At 40.3% G+C, this 19,818-nt stretch overlaps 1 protein-coding gene across 1 annotated transcript; it reads left to right on the plus strand.

Annotated features, from left to right (window-relative positions):
- The first annotated feature begins 63 nt into the window (after nt 1-63).
- Nucleotides 64-19,521, plus strand: mrpl37 (mitochondrial ribosomal protein L37). The gene is made up of 7 exons (XM_072573740.1): nt 64-501; nt 7,202-7,385; nt 9,959-10,074; nt 11,797-11,982; nt 12,297-12,451; nt 14,429-14,635; nt 19,214-19,521. The coding sequence occupies exons 1-7, from the start codon at nt 177-179 to the stop codon at nt 19,289-19,291; spliced, it is 1,251 nt and encodes a 416-aa protein (XP_072429841.1). The 5' UTR covers nt 64-176; the 3' UTR covers nt 19,292-19,521.
- Nucleotides 19,522-19,818: the final 297 nt, after the last annotated feature.

The raw sequence follows: 19,818 nt of genomic DNA on the forward strand, positions 1-19,818 counted from the left end.
TTCTTTCTATCTGTATGGCCATCTCCAATGTCAATCAAACCTAACAGTTGAGGTCAAACCTTAATTCCCATCATGCCTTTCGGAACCTTGTTGTCACAGTAACGCGAACCGGCCTGACTTTTCTCCTTGAAGCCTCGGATTAACCAGCAGATTTCTTTTATTTTTAATTCGTCGCTATGTGGTGCGGGGCTTCGCATGTCCGAGCGGTAAATTTAGTCCCTGCCTTGTCAGGCTGCCGTACCCTCCATGTCGCCGCTGGGTTATCCGCCCAAGCCCAGCGACCACATAAAATGCCGGAGCCGGTAGAAATCCCCGGACTGGAGCCTATCACTTACTGGGACAGAATGCACTACATGCCGGGCCTAGCCGACCCCAAATGCCCACCCTGGGACAGAGGATGGGAAGACCCGTGGCATCGCCGGGGTCCCAAATATGAGGAAATGCAGCTGTACAAGGAGAAGCCGTGTTTCACGTTTCACCAGAGAACTAAGATGTTGGAGGGTAAGGACAGGGCTGTTTAACTACAAGAACACGATAGGTGGGAGCAAGAGTCAGCTATATCGTCTGTGTCATTACAGCCATGGCTGGGTTTGAGTTTTAACTCTACTTTCCTGGTCATTTCCTATATCCCACGTTCTCTGAGACACGAAAAATATATGTCTGCCCCAACTTTAACATACTAAACAATGGAAACTTCACTAATTTCAAGGAAAGATAATTGCTAATGTTCACAACACTGAGTGAAGAAGCTTCTCCTCATTTCAGTCCTAAATAATCGATACTCATGTATGGAAATACTTCTGTACCCAATTCGTATGTCATTCAAACCTGCTACACCACTTAGATCATGGTTGACTTGTTTACGTTTTGAAATACATTCCCATCACTTGATTCCCTTAATGAACAATCCCACATCTGCCTTAAAAGTGTCCAGTGATTCTGAGGAAGGGGTTCCAAAGTGCCTCAATTCTGAGGGAAAGATTTTGTCTTTAGATTAGATTACTTAGAGTGTGGAAACAGGCCCTTCGGCCCAACAAGTCCACACTGACCTGCCGAAGCGCAACCCACCCAGACCCATCCCCCTACATTTACCCATACACCAAACACTACGGTCAACTTAACATGGCCAATTCACCTAACCTGCACATTTTTGGACTGTGGGAGGAAACTAGAGCACCCGGAGGAAACCCACACAGACATGGGGAGAATGTGGGCAGCACGGTGGCACAGTGGTTAGCACTGCTGCCTCACAGCGCCGGAGACCCGGGTTCAATTCCCGCCTCAGGCGACTGACTGTGTGGAGTTTGCACGTTCTCCCCGTGTCTGCGTGGGTTTCCTCCGGGTGCTCCGGTTTCCTCCCACAGTCCAAAGATGTGCAGGTCAGGTGAATTGGCCATGCTAAATTGCCCGTAGTGTTACGTAAGGGGTAAATGTAGGGGTATGGGTGGCTTACACTTCGGCGGGGCGGTGTGGACTTGTTGGGCCGAAGGGCCTGTTTCCACACTGTAATCTAATCTAATGTGCAAACTCCACACACACAGTTGCCTGAGGCAGGGATTGAACTCGGGTCTCTGGCGCTCTGAGGCAGCAGTGCTAACCACTGAGCCACCGTGCCACCCAATTTTCTCCTTGACTCTGTTCAAAAAGAGTGATCCCTAGTTCTGTACTCACCCACAAGAGGAAACATTCTTTCCATATTCACCTTGTCAAGACTGTTCAGGATCTTATATACTTTAACCAAATCACTCCTCCATTATTTAAACTCCAGTGGAAACAAGACTATTCTGTCCAACCTCTCCTCTTAAGACAACTTACTCACTTCGAGTACTAAGCTGGTAAACTTCCTCTGAATTGCTTCCAGCTGATTATCATCCTTCCTTAAATAAGAAGAACAAAAACTGCAGACAATATTCAACATGAGGTTACCAGTGTCCTGCACAACTGAAGCATAACATCATTATTTTTATGTACAATTCTTCATTCTGTGACTGTGCCCCTGTATTTTAGATTCCCTGACCAGCACAAGCAATCACTCAGCATTTACCCTGTCATGGTCTTTCAGAATTGTGTAATTTTGAATGAGATCACCTCTCATACTTTTGAACTTCAGAGAATACAGACCTAATTGGTTCAGGCTGTCTCTCCAAACCAACGGATTCATTTAGTGAACATTTTCAGTACTTCCTCCAGCATGCAATTTCTTGTCCCTCCTTAACCAGTTCCTCAATGGGACAGCTTTTACTGCTGTGATTAGTTCAAGTTTCACTGCCCTGACTGGCCATTTAGTACAGTTTGTGAAGCAAAGGTTAGAGTCTAGCTTACCCCACTGAGTTGCAGATGGTTCCCCTCCTCTTTGATCAAGAGGCCCTCTTTATGATGCAATCTATGAACTTTGAGGGGAAAAAGGGACCAATTGAGAGATTGAATATGTTGAAGTTGTCTATATCTGATTATGCAAAATATGGTGAATATTGGTTCAGAATTAGAGGCTTCAAATAGAATTAAATGTAAGACTAACCAATGACATTCTTCTCAGTACCCTATTCCAAGCTCTAAAGTTTGTCATAGCTTGCAGTCCCTCCATCTATGTACAGGGCAAACAAAATGATGCAAATTGGTGAGACATTATCACTTAGACTGTTTGTCTCCACAACATGGCTCACATCCAGTGATGACAACCCCCATTTCATAAAGCATGAGACCAACCCCATGTCAAGAAACTTCGTATGAATTCATGAGAAGCTCATGTTTTCAACTTGAATCAACATGGATTCACAGATGTTTTTCAAACGTCAATCTCAAATTAGTCAGGACTGTATACAAAAGCAAAATTTAAAGATTCTCAAAATTATTTTTAAAAATACCTTTCCTGTTATTTTGGGTAAGATCATGGCTGGACTTAAGAGAAGAGGTTCAAATGCCTCGTTTTGCAGCAAAAAACACTGAATGTAGAACATATGTTGCTGGATCTGGATAGTGAGCGGGGAACATTCATCTGCATAAGATTGCATTTGTGTATTTCAGTCTATTAGATTAATATAGCTCTGAAATAACTTTGGCTGCAAATATTGATTTTTAATGTTTTTAATAATTAGCATGCATATGCTCATTATATTTGTTATTTTTAAATGTACTTGTGGATAACTTGTTAGCTTATGAGTATTTAAATGCAACAATAAATAATGCAGATATGTATCCCTATCACTTGTAAATGCAACTGTATGAAATTTTGTACCCTAAACTATCTGTAGTTTAATATTTTAAAAAATTTATCCACAGTCCTATTTCCCACATTTTTTTCCCAAAATGTTTGATTCATTTCTGTTTTATACATTGCGACTTTGGAGAAGATTTGTAGCTTAGGTTGTGGATCAGGTCATAAGTTTGGTCACTGAGCTGGCAGATTTGTTCTCTAATGTTTCATCACTACGCTCGGTAATATCATCAGTGAGCCTCCGATGGAGCGCTGGTGTTCTGTCCTGCTTGCTATTTATTTGTCTTCACTCGTTGTGGTGGGTAATATCACTTCCAATTCTGTTTCTGAGAGGTTGGTAAATGGGGTCCAACTTGATATGTTTGTTAATGGAGTTCCAGTTTGAATGCCAGACCTCTAGGAATTCTTGTGCGTGTCTTTGTTTAACCTGTCCCAGGATGGATGTATTGTCCCTGTCGAACTTGTGTCCCTCTGTGCCTATGTGTGTGGATACTAGTGATAGTTAGTCATGTCTTTTGGTGACTAGTTGCTGCTCATGTGTCCTGGTTGCTAGTTTCCTGCCCATTTGTCCAATGGAATGTTTGTTGCAGTCCTTGCAGGGTATTATGTATATAATGTTCATTCTGCTGGTTGGTCGTACAGAGTCCTTTAAATTCATCAGGAGCTGTTTCAGTGTGGTGGTAGGTTTGTGGGAGACAATGATGTCTTGGGACCAGAGTAGTCTGGTTGTCATCTCCGAGATGTCTTTACTGTATGGCAGGGTGGGTAGAGTCTCTGGGCATGTTGTGTCTTCTTGTTTAGGTCTGTTGTGTGGGAATTGGGAATAGCGCTTATTGGCTACCCATTGTTCCTGAATATGTTGTATAGATGTTTTTCCTTGGCTTCTCATAGTTCCTGGATGCTGCAGTGTGTTGTGGCTCGTTTAAATAATGTCCTGATGCAGCTCCTTCTTTGCGTATTGGGATGATCCCTCCTGTATTTGAATATCTGGTCAGTGCATGTGGCTTTCCTGTAAATGCTGGTCTGCACCTCACCATTGGCTTTTCATTCTACTCTGATGTCCAGGAAGGGGAGTCTGTTGTTGTTCTATTCCTCTTTGGTGAACATTTTACCGGTAAGGATGTTGTTCATGTGTTTGTGGGTTTCTTCTAATTTGTTACGTTTCATGATGACAAAGGCGTCATCCACATAGTGGATCCAAAGCTTGGGCTGGATCCTGGGAAGAGCTTTTCGTTCTAACTTCTGTGTTACTGCTGCTGCTAAGAGTCCTGATATTGGTGATCCATAGGCATCCTGTTGATTGGTTTGTAGATATTGCTGTTGAAGGTGAAGTGGGTTGTGAGGCACAGATCTACTAGTTTGAGGATGCTGTTCTTGCTGGTGGAGTTGGTGCTGTCAGGTGAGGTTATTAAAGTTTCCACAATAAATAATAGGACAGGGTATTGAAAGAGTCAGGGATATAATTTCAGACACAGCAGATAAGTGGTCATCTATGAGGAGAGGAGTGATCAAGGCAGGATTGAGTGTGTTGTACTTCGGTGTAGTATATGAAACAAAGGTAAATGAGCTTGCAGCTCAATTTGTGGGTATGATGTGGATATCACAGGGACACAGTTGTTAGGGGAATCAGGGCTCAGAACTAAATGTTCAAGGATACATTGAAAGAACAGGCAAATGGGCAGAAGAGGGTGGAAGTGAAATTAAATTGATAGTAAGAAATGATAATGGTTCAAAAAGCATAGAATCTGTATTGGAAGAGTTGAGGAACTGCAAAGAAAAGAGTATCCTGGGAATTGTGTGAAAGTCTCTTAGCAATAGTCAGGGTATGGGGCAGAAAATAAATTAGGAGATAGAAAAGGCTTGTAAGAAAAGCACTATTATAATAGTCATGGGAGACTTCAATATGCAAGTTGGTAGTAGATTCCAAGAATAGGAATTCATGGAATGTCCATGAGATTGTGGCTTGTGGTAGAGCTCACTAGGGAACAGACAGTTATGGATTTAGTGATGTGTAATGAGGCAGACTTGATTAGGGAGCTTAAGGTGAAGGAACCTGAGGAGTAATAACCAAAATATGACAGAATTCACCTTGCAGTTTGCGAGGGCGAAGCTAGAATCAGATTAACAAGATAACAATTGAGTAAAAGTAACAATAAAGACATGATGGCCAAAGATTGTTGTAAGGGGAGATGAGTGGGGAAGACAGTGGAGCAGCAATTGCAGACGTTTCTGGGAGTAATTTGGGAGGCACAACATAGTGCATTTCTTCTTTCTAGGAATGAAACTAAGGGAGAACGAGACAATTATGGCTGACAAGGGAACAAGGAACAGCATAAAAGCAGAAGAAAACTTGTGCAGGACATTGGTTGTGCAACTTTTGGAATATTGTATGCAATTCTGGTCTACCTCCTATTGGAAGGATGTTGTGAAACTTGAAAAGGTTCAGAAAAGATTTACAGAAAAGATGTTGCCAGGGTTGGAGAGTTTTGAGCTACAGGGCGAAGCTGAATAGGCTGGGGCTGTTTTGCCTGGAGTGTCTGAGACTGAGGGATGACCTTTATAGAGGTTTATAAAATCATGATGGGCATGAATAGGATACAAAGACCTGGGGTGGAGGAGTACAAAACTAGAGAACATAGGTTTAGGATGAGAAGGGAAAGATTTAAAAGGGACATAAAGGGCAACTTTTCCACACAGTGGGAGGTGCGTGTATGGAACAAGCTGCCAGAGGAAGTGGTGGTGGCTGGTGCAAATACAACATTTAAAAGGCATCTGGATGGGTACATGAATAGGAAGGGTTTGGAGGGATATGGGCCAAGTGCAGGCAAATGGGACTAGATTAGGTTAGGATATCTGGTCAGCATGGACGACTTGGATCGACATGTTTGTTTCCATGCTGTCCATCTCTGAGTCTATGTCCTGGTGTTTGAATGATTGACATTTAACCACCTCAACCATCAGTTCTGCTAGACATGATTCCAAGGGAGACTCTCCAGGAAGCGTTTTCCCTTGAACCCATTGACTCCAGGTTTACTTGGTGTTTTTGATGCCGTACTTGGTTTAATGCTGCGTTGATGCCAAGGGCAGTCACTTTCACATCATTTCTAAGTTCAGCTCATTCATCCACATTTGAACCAAGGCGATAATGAGATCACATGTTCTGGTATAATGCTAACACAGCAGTAACCAAGTATTTCCTTTGCAGGTGCACTTGACAGCGCTGCTGAGGTCCCCTTCCATCAGTTTGCTGATTATCATTGTAAACTATAGGGTAGCAATTGGCTGGGTTGGATTTGCCCTGCCTTTTGTGTACCTACCTGGCAATTTTCTTCATTGTCAGATGGATGCTAGAGATGTAGCTAGACTGGAAGAACTTGGCTAGGGTCACTACTAGTTCTGAATAGAAGTCTTCGTTTACATTGCATGAATGTTTTCAGACCCTATAGACTTTGTGCATCCAGTGTCAGCCACTTATTAATAACGTGAAGTGAATCAAATTGTTTGAAGGACCACAGGAAGGGCCAAGGTGAATCATTTACTGGATACTTTTGGCGAAAGATGGTTGCAAATAAATTTGTCTTTTTTTTGCACTGGTGTGTTGGGGCTCAGTTTTGAAGATCTTAGCAAGGTGTTCTACTGGTTGCTTGATTATCCATCAGCATGCATGACTGGATGTGGCAAAAGTTCAGAGCTTAGATCCAATCTAAGGATTACTTCCTTAGTGTGCCTACTGCTTTCCATTCAATTTTGCTGTAAACATTTTGTATTTTCAGACTTAAGCTACCATGTAGCTTTGTGAAACAATATTTTAAATTCTTATGAATTCTGTTTCTAATTTATCTGTAAAAAAAACTTTTATTCAATAATTGACAGTGAACAATACTGTGGGAAATTTATTAGTATATATCAATGAAATCATTCTTGCTGACTGAAATAGTGTGGCTTTTTTTTAATTTGCACTTATTAGGATTTATTTTTTATTTCCAGGTGTTAAACAAGCTCTTTGGCTGACCAAATCTAAATTAATAGAGGGTCTTCCTAAGCAGATACTAAGGATAGCTGCAGATTCTGCAAATTATATTGAGGACCAGGATGAGAGGGTCAAGGCAGCTATCAGTCATGCTCGTTTTTGGAGCACCACTGAAATTCGTCCTAAAAGAAATCGGTTTTGGTAAGCAGAAATATATTGTCATTAACGTTAAAGCTGGAATTTTAGATGCAGACTTTCTCAAGAACTGTACATGGTAAATGGTAAAAAATATGGAATTCTTACCAAAAATGAGAGAGATATTCCTGATAGTATTTGAAACTTTCCAGTCTGAAGAGGCAGCACTTTCAAGGAAGGAAAACATAATACTTGCTGTAATATGTTTGTAGTGTAGGATAAAGTGGATGGTTGGTGGAACTTCTAGACCATACGAGAAATCTAGAAGTTGAGTCTAACAGTTTCCCTGCAGAAAGTGAAGGGTTTTTAATGTAATACTATTTGTAGCCTGATATTGAATTCTTAACAAGATTTATTTGTCCAAAGGCTGCCAACTTTGTATTAATTGGTACATTAATTTATCATGTTTTGTTATGTAAAGTCCATAGGTGAAGCCTGAGATATGGCATGACTACAGGCTGAATTTGTATTTAAAATGTTATGTTTAAAATAGTCTTGCACTAGATTTGAGCCAAGATGACAGATAAATATAATGCAATATTCTTAGTGGGCGGCACAGTGGCTAGCCCTGCTGCCTCACAGCGCCAGAGACCCGGATTCAATTCCCGCCTCAGGCGACTGACTGTGTGGAATTTGCACATTCTCCCCGTGTCTGCATGGGTTTCCTCCCACAATCCAAAAATGTGTGGGTTAGGTGAATTGGCTATGCTGAATTGCCCGTAGTGTTAGGTGAAGGGGTAATTGTAGGGGAATGGGTCTGGGGGGTTACGCTTTGGCAGGTCGGTGTGGACTTGTTGGGCCGAAGGGCCGGTTTCAACACTAAGTAATCTAATCTAATCTTAAATTTGAGCTGCTTTTATATTGTTATTGTGTTGGTGGCCATTTTGTTAAATTAATTTCATTGGATTTTTTTAAACCAGTTACCAGGAAAGACTTGCTTTTACTTACGGATATATCTCCATTTTGCAGTAAAATACTGTTTCAATGATGAGATCCTGGATATGCCCTGATTCTATTTACAAAACATTACCATGTTCTTATATTGTAACCTTAAATATCGCTGGTAAAGACAGTCTGCATATGCTGAATATGTGGAGCCACTTTTCTATACAATATGCAGTGACACCAACTAACATTTTCAACAGATCCAATGCCAATTTAAAGCATTGATGACTTAAATCTGATGCTTTGCTTGTTCTTGCTGCAGAGCATGATTGCCCATTTGGTTTAGGTCCATTATCTCAATAATGGTACCAGTTAGGAATCAGTAAACTATATTCTTGATCACTTTGTCTGGGTGCTAAATTAATTAATTTCATATTGAACTGGAAAAATAGGAAGCAACTATGTTTAGTAGCAATACAGTAAAGCACAGCTCACACAACATAAGGAATACAAGACACTGTGTAGTCTCCATCCTCCTTTCTGACTCAGTCACATTTCCTATTTTTGTCAGTCACTATTTCCTTCCATTCCTGAATCATGATTCTGCCTTTCCCTTTATTCCTTCATGCTGTTCTTTCCTTGGTTTCCATCATGAGAGTCTGGTGCACATGCATAGATATTCCTGATGCTTTTGCCTTTCCACACAACAGTTATAAGAGCAGAAGGAAGCAGAAACAGTGTTTTCCCTCCTCTTCCTTTCTTGGTTATTGGCTGGGTGGCTGTGCCCTAACATAATTCCTTATGGGTTTTAAAATTGAATAATAGTAGATTTAGTTATCAATCTTTTTACATCAACCCAGCCCATATTGAAAGAAAAATAATGTTTATACAGCACTTTAAAAGTAAATAATTAACTGTAAAATGGTAACAGTTTTAATATGGAAACCCTGGCAGCAAATTTGAACAAACAGCAATGAGTTAATCATCAGATAATGTTTTGATTAAATGATAAATATTTGCCTGAACACTAAGAATATTCTTCTTTGAATTGTGGCAGTCGATATGAGACTCTGTTTAATATCTCAGCCAAAAAAGGCACCCTCCAGTAAATAACGCTTCCTGTTCTGCAATTGAGTGTCAGCCTAGATTTTGTGCTCAACATTTTGGTGTGGGACTTGAACCCCACTGTCTTCTCAGACCAAAGTGTGCACTGCTAAACCATGGCTAACAGCTGGTGAAATAAGCTCTTACCGCACTTGTAATCTAAGAGAAATGTTTTCTCTGTCTTGACCTAGTTGTTAGCAAAACCCATGGCACAGACTTTTTAAACTCCCTCTGAAAGATTGCATACTTGTAACATAAAACTGGATGTGAAATATTCAATTTATTGGAAATAATTATTCTGAGTTCAGTATTCTGCAGAGAAAGCTTCAGATCTTCATCTAGTTGGATAGATATTTTCTGATGTCTGGAGCAGGTGGGACTTGAACTTTGGCCCCCTTGTCTATAATTAGGAACACTACCGTTGCACCACAAAAAAATTAGTGAAAACTCAACAGCTTTATATAATCTGAGGAGAAACCAGCATGGATCTAGTTGGATATATTGATCTTAGAATGTATAACAACATTTAATAAGGATACTGTACCTTACTCCTCTCCATTTTCTGTCTAACCTTTGTGTTTCATTTTCAGCCCTGTATTGCTGCAGAACCTCTTACACTTATGCAGGACCTTGCAGCCCCGATTTCCTGCACTTGGAAACAGGACACTGGCTGAAAATTACCGTGTGACTGCAATGTGGGAGAGAGGTTTGTCAATGTGACTTCTGTTTAAGTAGTAATGTGTAAAAATGTCTTTGTCCTTTCTCGTCGATGGTAAAAGCCACGAATACTCTATACTAGGTCGCACAAATGTAACACTCATTGGCTTAATTTCTAGTAAAATAATTGTTTTGCCCATTTGTGGAAACTTCTAACAATATATAATCATAGAATCTTAAGCACAAAGTGTTAGGTTCTTTGCCCGAGGCTTCACAGAAGATGCAATTTGCACACACCAACTTCTGCAATCACAAAGGTTATTGAAGCTTGTAGAAGCTAGGTGACCGCTCTGACACTCTTCACTGGTTGTGCGAAGTCAAGTCAAAATGAGGCCTCTTCCTCTTCCCCATAACCACACATTACCCCCAAGTACAGTGGTAGGATGAGGTCATCCTCAGAGAAAATGTAAATGTCAATGCCCTAATCCTGGGAATAATTAGACTCAGTGATTCCCCAAGATAATGTAAGTGTGTTATGCCCTAGCTTTGGGGATGGCTCTGAAAGCATTTCTGAATGGAGGGGATTGAATGAGAGTTTAATTTGATGATAGCAGGAGAGTAGTAGTAAGTGGCTGGCTAAATAAAGTGAGTCATCCACACCCACTTCAGCTACTGGAGAAAGACAGAACAATTTAATGCAATGTTAAAAGATTAATGGCCAGAGAGATGGTACAATTTAATCTTTTAAAATTACACAAGGAGGCTATATGCTTGTCATAGGTCTTTGAAACATCTCTCAATTTAGTCATAAAAACTTCTGACTTAGAGACATTTTATAGTACATCTCCAGTTGCCTTTCAGAGTGGCAAGAATATCTGCTTTTATCCATTCTTTCAGGTTGTTTGTTCCACGTCTTAACAATGTGTGGATAAAGATTCCTTTTCATTTTCCCTCTAGTCTACTGTAACATGCAAGGGAAATTTGTTGGAAACACATCTTTGCTGTAATGTTTCCTTTGGGACCTGGCGATCTCTTTCGGATAATAGAGTTTCCTCTGTTGTTTTGAGCATCAACTGTTGCATAGTTGGTGGCACCTTTGCTTCTGGATTGCAAACATGTGGATTCAGCTGACACTCCAGTTTAGTACTAGGGAAGAACTGCAGTTGCAAAGGTGCTACCTTAATTGAGGCTTCATCTGCATGCTTGAGTGGATGTAAATGATGCTCATGTGCAGTTAGTGTCTTTTAAAAAGTCTGTTGTCTGAAACCAGCCTATGAATTATCACATTAATGTGACATAAGCCTGTCTTTATAATGCAACAGTAATTGTAATTATTAGTGATGTTCCAAAATGTAAATAAATGCCAGTACATTTGGTTGATCTTCTAATAAGATTAATGTTTTTATGCTGAACTTACATTTTGCAGTTCAACCAAAAATAAGCAATTTATCTCAAATAAAAAGTGGGTTTGAACTTTACATTCGTCTATAGCGCTTGTGGTCACTTAAATAAAAAAAAAGTGAAGTAACTGAAAAAAATTACTTTTTGCTCAGGTTGAAGTTGTCAGCAAATGATTAACTGGAAATGATCAAAACTGCATCCATCTTGTTTCAGATGTCCATGTATTCTGTTCATTTTGCATATTATTTTTGTACTCCTCTTTCAAATGCACATGATTGAGAGGGGATAGTGTTTAACTGCAGACCTTCTGACAAGCAAATGGAATATAGTGGTTAGTATATGGATTGATGACTGTTAAATTTCTTTGCAGAATCTGACCTTTTCCGGATTAGTGGTTTAAATGGAATCCTCCTGAGTAGTAAGCAACCTTTACCAACAGGAGCAGGAAAAGAAGAGATATTAAGCACTAAAAGTTATGTCCTTCCAACCTTCTATCCAATCTCTCCTAACATTGACTTGCAACAAACTAATATCTATCAAATACATAATGATACAGGTAAGTTTTTGATACATTAGCTATTATGCAGCTTTAGACCACTCATTTTTGGAATTGGCAAAACACTGAGCACCCTTTGTTTTTGTTGACTGATTGAAGGGACTAATGGAAGGAATGAAATATCTCATGGGGCTGAAGAAGATATGGTTGATCAAACCAATTAGTTCAATTGAATGAAATATTGTTTGTGACATGAATTTTTATATCAAGCATTCCAAAGTCAATGTGGTTTACATAAGAGTTTTTTTGAGGAGGATTAGGACTTCTACATTGCTCTCACCCATTTACAATTTTTATTAATTGTGTTGGTACAGGCTTCCGTGATGGGTACCCTTTTCCTCACGCGCACACACTGTATTTTACAGAGTGTTCTGCTCATACAGCTAGGTTCAAACCCGAGCCACTGAGGGCCAAGATGATCATGTTCACGTTTGCAAATGCTTTTGCAAGGGCCAAGCTGCTATATGGTGTAAGTATTTACTTAATTTGGTAACTAATGAAGTAGCAATTCCATTTAACTTCAACTCAATGTCAATGGTATTAGACAATAGTGTAGAACAAGCACTTTGCAAATTTGTTTCTCTAACTCTTTCCAAAGAAATGAGAGTTGCAAAAACTATAAGAGAAACCAAGAACCCCTATATTGACAAGCACTCAGTGTTAACACTAAAGAGGGACGAAATTCTGAAATGTATTCAGAATAATTTTCTCAGTCTGCTTTATGGATTTATGGCATTAAGCCTTGTGGATGATATTGAAATACAGAATGTCAGACTCTGGGACCATGGTAGGAATGGTGATCATAGTGTGGTGAGGTTAGCTATGCAATATATATATATGGTTTGGGGGGGGGGGGGGGGGGTTGCTAATTCCAGTGAATTGACCAGGGATCAGGCTGGCTAAATTGGAGTTGAAGAATGGCTAGTAGTAATGTCATTGAGCAACGAACTGCCTTTGGAGAGGGTGTGCTTCGCGCACAGTCGGGATACAACAAAAGGAAAGTAACCAAAGTTGGAGCTTCCTGATGACAAGGGAGGGAGTAGAATGAGGCCTAAGATAACATTTGACAGCTGCAATAGAGCAGGTTGAATATAAAAAGTAGCGAGCAGTAGAAATGAAAGACGGGAAATATATGTATACGAATAGTTTACAACTCTCAAAGGCAATTCAAGGTCTTCTAAAGCATATGATTCTTTCAGCTAAGTGGAGGTTTGAATTTCTTTTAGAAGTTACAAGCAGGGATCATAATGTATCTGATCAGCTAGTCACTAAATGCCTTGAAAGACAGGAGAATCAGAAACACCATGATTTACATTTCCTCCTCCAAGTCACATACCACTCTGCCTTGAAACTATATTGCTATTTTGATTGTCACTGGGTCAAAACCCTTTCTAACAGTACTGTGGATGTACTTACTTACAACTTACGGATTGCAGGAGTTCAAGCTACGTCAAGGACAATTCAGCAATAAAATACTGGCAGAGACAGTGATGGCTGCCTTGTTGGGAGATGAATATTAAATGCTACAATTTAAAGGGGAATTTGATAGATACTTGTAGTTAAAATTGCAGGGCTATGGGGAACCCGTGGAAGTAACTGGATTACTCTTTGGAAGAGCTGGTGCAGATTAAATGGATTAACTTTCTGTACTGTGTTATTTCATTTTTTTTGCATCTACTAACAACTGGCTGTAGGAACAGGCTGTGATTGGATGAAACCCTTGGCCTTGGTAAAAAGGAAAACATTGATTCAGAAAAGTATTCCCAGCGGGACAAAAATAGAATTGGATTTTTCCAAAAGTACATGCATAATTTATCTTAACATAGTTCTAATGCACTGAGCAGATCAAGCATTGTATATGCATATATATTTATATTCAGTTGCTAATGGTGTAATATTTTAAAGGGAACTTTGAAGCAAATGCCTGCCTTCTCTTTTCACATAAATGAATATAGCTGAAAGTCCAGAATCCTGTTTATTGCACTGATTGTTTGAGGTAAATCTGGACAACATCCAGGTGGGGAGTTAAGGTTTGCAAATGTGAAAATTGAGAGTTAGTCCTGACTCAGTGATAAAATTCATTATAAGCAGGAAACAAATAACCAGTCTTCAACAATTTTTTTACTGAATTCTGTAAAATCTGGAAAATCAGTCATTACAATGTCTGTACATTCCTTTACAAATTGGTGATTGCTCAATAACCTGATCTACTTTTTTTTGTAATGTTTTATGACAATTAATCAATTCCCAGTAAGTTGAAACTGGAGACTTTCCTCTATCATCTTTAAACATGGCTTATAATTGCTGTTGTGTTACTGAAGCTTGGACTGGCATGATACCAGAGGGTGCAACTGCAAGTGCACTGATTGTATTAGCCATTTTTACATTGTGAATGTGCATACACTCCAATTAGATAAACATCTTGATTTATTGTTTTATTTTACAGGAAGAGCCAAAGGTGCTGGATAATCCTATCACAGTACAATGCATTGCCACAAATGGAAGGATGTTCCAATTCCTGGTATTACAGTTAAATACCACAGATCTACAATCATCAAACGATGGTGTAAAAAACCTAATTTGGCTAGATCAAGATCAGCTACTATATGACTATGCAAAGTGCCTCCCAGTAATCAGAAAGAAAATGATACAGGTGAGTACAGTTTGAACTTAGGCAAATTGTTCCTTAAAAGGCAGTGACATATTTTGTATCAGTAGTTCCCTGCCTGCATGTTGATGTCTGCATCTGGAGAGATAGTCTTCCTGTTGGGTTGCTCAGTTAATGTTGACAAATGAGTTCCTGTGTGGATGTGTCACACCCTATTCCACATATTACATCATTGACTGAGTTTATTTCACTACAATGACTATGATCAACTAAGACCAGAAACAAACTAATTGTACATGACACTAGGTAACTTAGCTCAATTTTATTGGTCCAATAAATGTGGACTCTAAGTAAGGCTCGAAGTAAGCTTTTTTTGTTGCTAGCATAGTATTACCCAGTAGGCAAGTTTCACAGTAAATAAATTGGATTGTTTTCTCCAATATTTTATTCATTTAAAGTTTATGGACATCACTGTCCAAGTTCAACATTTATTACCCATCCCAAATTGTCCTGGAGAATGTAATGGGGACCTGTTGTCTTGAATACAACATGTGGCTTGCTAGGTCCTTTCAGAAGACAATAAAAAGGCAATCATATTGCTGTGGGTCTGAGGTCACAGGAGGGCCAGACTGGTTAAAGATGAGGGTAAAACAAGTATTTTACAACAGTAAGTGGTTTCATTTTAACATTCCTGCTACCAGTTTTTAAATAGTGTTTCCAATTAGATAAATTAAACTCCCAGCTACCATGGTGGTGGGATTTAAACTCAGTTGAGTCTCAGAATTGTATGCTGCAGGAAGCTAATCAGCTCACCTCTTTACTGGATTTCTGAGCACTAATATTCCCTGTTTCGTTGTTTATATTTAAAATCCTTGTTATGAGGTAGGGGATTCATTTTACACCATTGTGCCATCCTTTACTGTAGACAATCAACAGGGACCTGTCAATTAGAGGGAAAATAGAATTGTATTTGGGGCTGACTCAAGGGAACTCACAACATTAGGAGTGACCGTAATCATTCCAATGCCCTCAAACAATCTGCCTGGAATGTAATGGAGGCAGTTTCAATAGTGTGTTCTGTAGCCCTACCGACTGTGGACAAAAATTGCTTTCTTGCCTCACATTTTGCTTCTTTTGCAAAGCAAATATTGTGGTTCTGTTTCTCAACCTGTTTACAAGTTGGATCGGTTTCTCCCAACCCACTCTGTCAGACCCCTCATGATTATGGTGAAAGAATGTGAAGGTTTATGAGAATGGTTACAAATCACTTTTATTTTGGGTAAAAGATTGTGGCTGTGGCACTTTACTAATTATATGTGTTGCCATCCTGGAAATGCCCCCATATCCATCTGGCACCCTCTCAGCATCCTAACCTTATATACTTACCATTTGATAATAGTTGCCAAAGGTCCAGAATTATAGTCAGCCACTAAGTTCTAGCATGCAGCAGGGAGTGTAGTTAGCTTTTCCCAACAGTTCTGTACAGAGAACAAGCTGCCTGAGTGGAGTATGGCTCCACAATTTTGAAGGAGCCTGTTTCTCTTCCACAAAAGAACAAGAGTGGCAATCTGCACAAGATCAGCGCTCCTTATGTATTCAGCTTGTTCTCAACTGTACTTACTACCTGACAACTGTTATAAGCACACATTTTCTTTAATTTTTGTCACCTAGACAGCTCTGTATTCGTTTACCTTCACTGTGCACAAACCATCTCGTCTTGAAAGACAGCACACTGTTTGGCTCCTGTTTATTGCTGACAACCTTTGGTTTCAGGTTATCAGTCCCAACTCTGTTCTTGTCCCATTCAAATCCACCCGCTGCAAGTTAATTATTTTTCCTCTAGATTGATCACTGTCATTTTCTACCACTATCCTAGATCTTGTGATACACTGATCACTTCCCACTTCCCCTAGAATGACTTTCCTTCTCCTTGTTGGAAAACATCAAGTCACAATGGGGAATTGATACATACAGCTATAGAAAATTGTGCTGAACGCTCAGGGGTGGTTCACTGGTTATCACTGCTGCCTCACAGCACCAGGGTCCCAGGTTCAATTCCAGCCTCAGGCGACTGTGTGGAGTTTGCACATTCTTCCAGTGTCTCTGTGGGATTCCTCCCACAGTCCAAAGATGTACAGGTCAGGTGAATCGGCCATGCTAAATTGCCTATAGGTTAGGTGTGTTAGTCAGAGGGAGAAGGGTCTGGTTGAGTTACTCTTTGGAGGGTCAGTGTGGACTTGTTGGGCTGAAGGGCCTGTTTCCACACTGTAGGTAATCTAATCTAAATCTAAACAATCTAGGACTGCTTGTCCATCACTGTCCTTAACAGTACCACAGTCCCTGGTAATTAAAGTCCTGCTTTATTCTCTGATATTTACACCTCTTGTAATGTTCTTCCCCCTAGCTGGCTTGTATATGCTACTGAACAATGTATTGAACTTCCTTATTGTTTTGCTCTAGCTCGAGCCAAGTCATGTCTGTCCTTGAATTCTCAATCCACTGCAGTGCTCTCCTTAACCAAAAATGGCATCTTCGCTTTTGGTTTTTATTTAAAACCAGTTTCCAAACCTTGTAACCAAGAATATTTAGCACTATGGTCTCTTCCTATAATTCCATTAAGCAATCTTGTACCTCTAACTCGGGAATTTGTGTTGCAGACGTTTTGTCCCCTGTCTAGGTGACATCCTCAGTGCTTGGGAGCCTCCTGTGAAGCGCTTCTGTGATGTTTCCTCCGGCATTTATAGTGGTTTGAATCTGCAGCTTCCTGTTGTCAGTTCCAGCTGTCTGCTGCAGTGGCTGGTATATTGGGTCCAGGTCGATGTGCTTATTGATTGAATCTGTGGTTGAGTGCCTTGCCTCTAGGAATTCCCTGGCTGTTCAGTTTGGCTTGTCCTATAATAGTAGTGTTGTCCCAGTCGAACTCATGTTGCTTGTCATCTGCGTGTGTGGCTACTAAGGATAGCTGGTCGTGTCGTTTCATGGCAAGTTAGTGTTCATGGATACGGATCGTTAGCGGTCTTCCTGTTTGTCCTATGTAGTGTTTTGTGCAGTCCTTGCATGGGATTTTGTACATTGTTGGTTTTGCTCATGTTGGGTATCGGGTCCTTTGTCCTCGTGAGTTGTTGTCTGAGAGTAGCTGTTGGTTTGTGTGCTGTTATAAGTCCTAGTGGTAGCAGTAGTCTGGCTGTCAGTTCAGAAATGTTCTTGATGTATGGTAACGTGGCTAGTCCTCATTCCGTTGTCTTTCCCTTAGGCATTTGTTGATGAAATTGCGGGGGTATCCGTTTTTGGCGAATACATTGTAGAGGTGTTCTTCTTCCTTTTTTTGCAGTTCTGGTGTACTACAGTGTGTTGTGTCCGCCAAAAACAGATACCCCCGCAATTTCATCAACAAATGCCTAAGGGAATCTGTTTTTGGCGGACACAACACACTGTAGTACACCAGAACTGCAAAAAGAGGAAGAAGAACACCTCTACAATGTATTCGCCAAAAACGGATACCCCCGCAATTTCATCAACAGATGCCTAAGGGAAAGACAACGGAATGAGGACATGCCACAGCCCCAAGGATTAGCCACGTTACCATACATCAAGAACATTTCTGAACTGACAGCCAGACTACTGCGATCACTAGGACTCATAACAGCACACAAACCAACAGCCACTCTCAGACAACAACTCACGAGGACAAAGGACCCGATACCCAGCATGAGCAAAACCAACAATGTACAAAATCCCATGCAAGGACTGCACAAAACACTACATAGGACAAACGGGAAGACTGCTAACGATCCGTATCCATGAACAGCAACTTGCCATGAAACGACACGACCAGCTATCCTTAGTAGCCACACACTCAGATGACAAGCAACGTGAGTTCGACTGGGACAACACTACTATTATAGGACAAGCCAAACAGAGAACAGCCAGGGAATTCCTAGAGGCATGGCACTCATCCACAGATTCAATCAATAAGCACATCGACCTGGACCCAATATACTGGCCACTGCAGCAGACAGCTGGAACTGACAACAGGAAGCGGCAGAGACAAACCACTATAAATGCCAGAGGAAACATCACAGAAGACTCCCAAGCCCTGAGGATGTCCCCTAGACAGGGGACGAAACGTCTGCAACACAAATTCCCAGCTCAGCGAACAGGACCACAACAATGAGCACCCAAGCTACAAATCCTCTCACAAACTTTGAACCTCTAACTCCCTAGTCTTAGATGAAATGTAACCTCATATTAGACTTCATTACTTTAATATTCTGTCCTGGTTCACACACCCTAACAACACTAGCAAAGCTTGCTTCTCCCCCCCCCCCCCCCCCCCCCCCCCACTCCCAAAAAGGAAGTCAGCACCTGTACCATTAAAGCAAAACCAGAATTATCTCTCCAGAGACTGTCCTGGTGTTCTAGGAATCTAAAGCTCTCCCTCCTGAACCACCTTTGCATTTGCGCATTCGTCTGTCTGACCTTCTATTTCTGTACTCACTTGGAATACTCATTAATTTGGTCTAATAACAGCCACTATGCCAATCCCCCATGAATGTAACTTAGAAAAAAAGATACAGTAGCCGATCAGCTTGTGTTCAGAGACTGAAGGTTTCTTTTCCTTAGGTTCCTGCGGGGCTGTCTGGATATTGTCCAGAGACATTCAGTAAGTTCCTTGCCATGTACTTGCATGGTGCTGTGTAGAACCACATGGACAACAGAGCAGTGCTATCGCAAAGAGTTGTTACATACCTGGTGGTGTCAGGAAAACAAAGGATCGTCGTTGGATACCAGAAATGGTACAGACTGTAAACATATACAAAGTCATTGTTATTTCCAATTGGAGCAAATGTATTATGTTCAGAAGTATTATTCGATTCATAATTAGGAATTTATATGAATAATACTACTTCATTAAAAATATTTTTTCACAATCTGTTTAATGCTCATCTGTATTATATCCAATTTCAAAGAAAGCATGTACACTACAGAAATTATGCATGAACCAAAAATGTCAAAATTCACTTTTTTGTCCTTTTTAAGTAAATGATTTGAATGAGAATTTAGGAAGCATGGTTAGTAAGTTTGTGGATGATACTAAAATTGGTGGTATAGTGTTCAGTGAAGAAGGTTATCTGAAATTACAAATGGATCTTGATCAATGGGCCAAAGAGTGGCAACTGGAGTTCACATTTATCCAAATTAAAGTTTTTTTTCCATTTTGGTAAGGC

This window comes from Chiloscyllium punctatum, chromosome 7 (assembly GCF_047496795.1).
Source record: "Chiloscyllium punctatum isolate Juve2018m chromosome 7, sChiPun1.3, whole genome shotgun sequence".
Classification (NCBI taxonomy): Eukaryota; Metazoa; Chordata; class Chondrichthyes; order Orectolobiformes; family Hemiscylliidae; genus Chiloscyllium; species Chiloscyllium punctatum.

What these genes read in the sequence shown, in the direction of transcription:
- mrpl37 (XM_072573740.1), top strand. Translation starts at nt 177, where the DNA reads ATGTGGTGCGGGGCTTCGCATGTCCGAGCGGTAAATTTAGTCCCTGCC. An exon ending in GAGAACTAAGATGTTGGAGG is followed by an intron (nt 502 to 7,201) that starts GTAAGGACAGGG and finishes TTTTATTTCCAG; the next exon opens with GTGTTAAACAAGCTCTTTGG. An exon ending in GGGCCAAGCTGCTATATGGT is followed by an intron (nt 12,452 to 14,428) that starts GTAAGTATTTAC and finishes TTTATTTTACAG; the next exon opens with GAAGAGCCAAAGGTGCTGGA.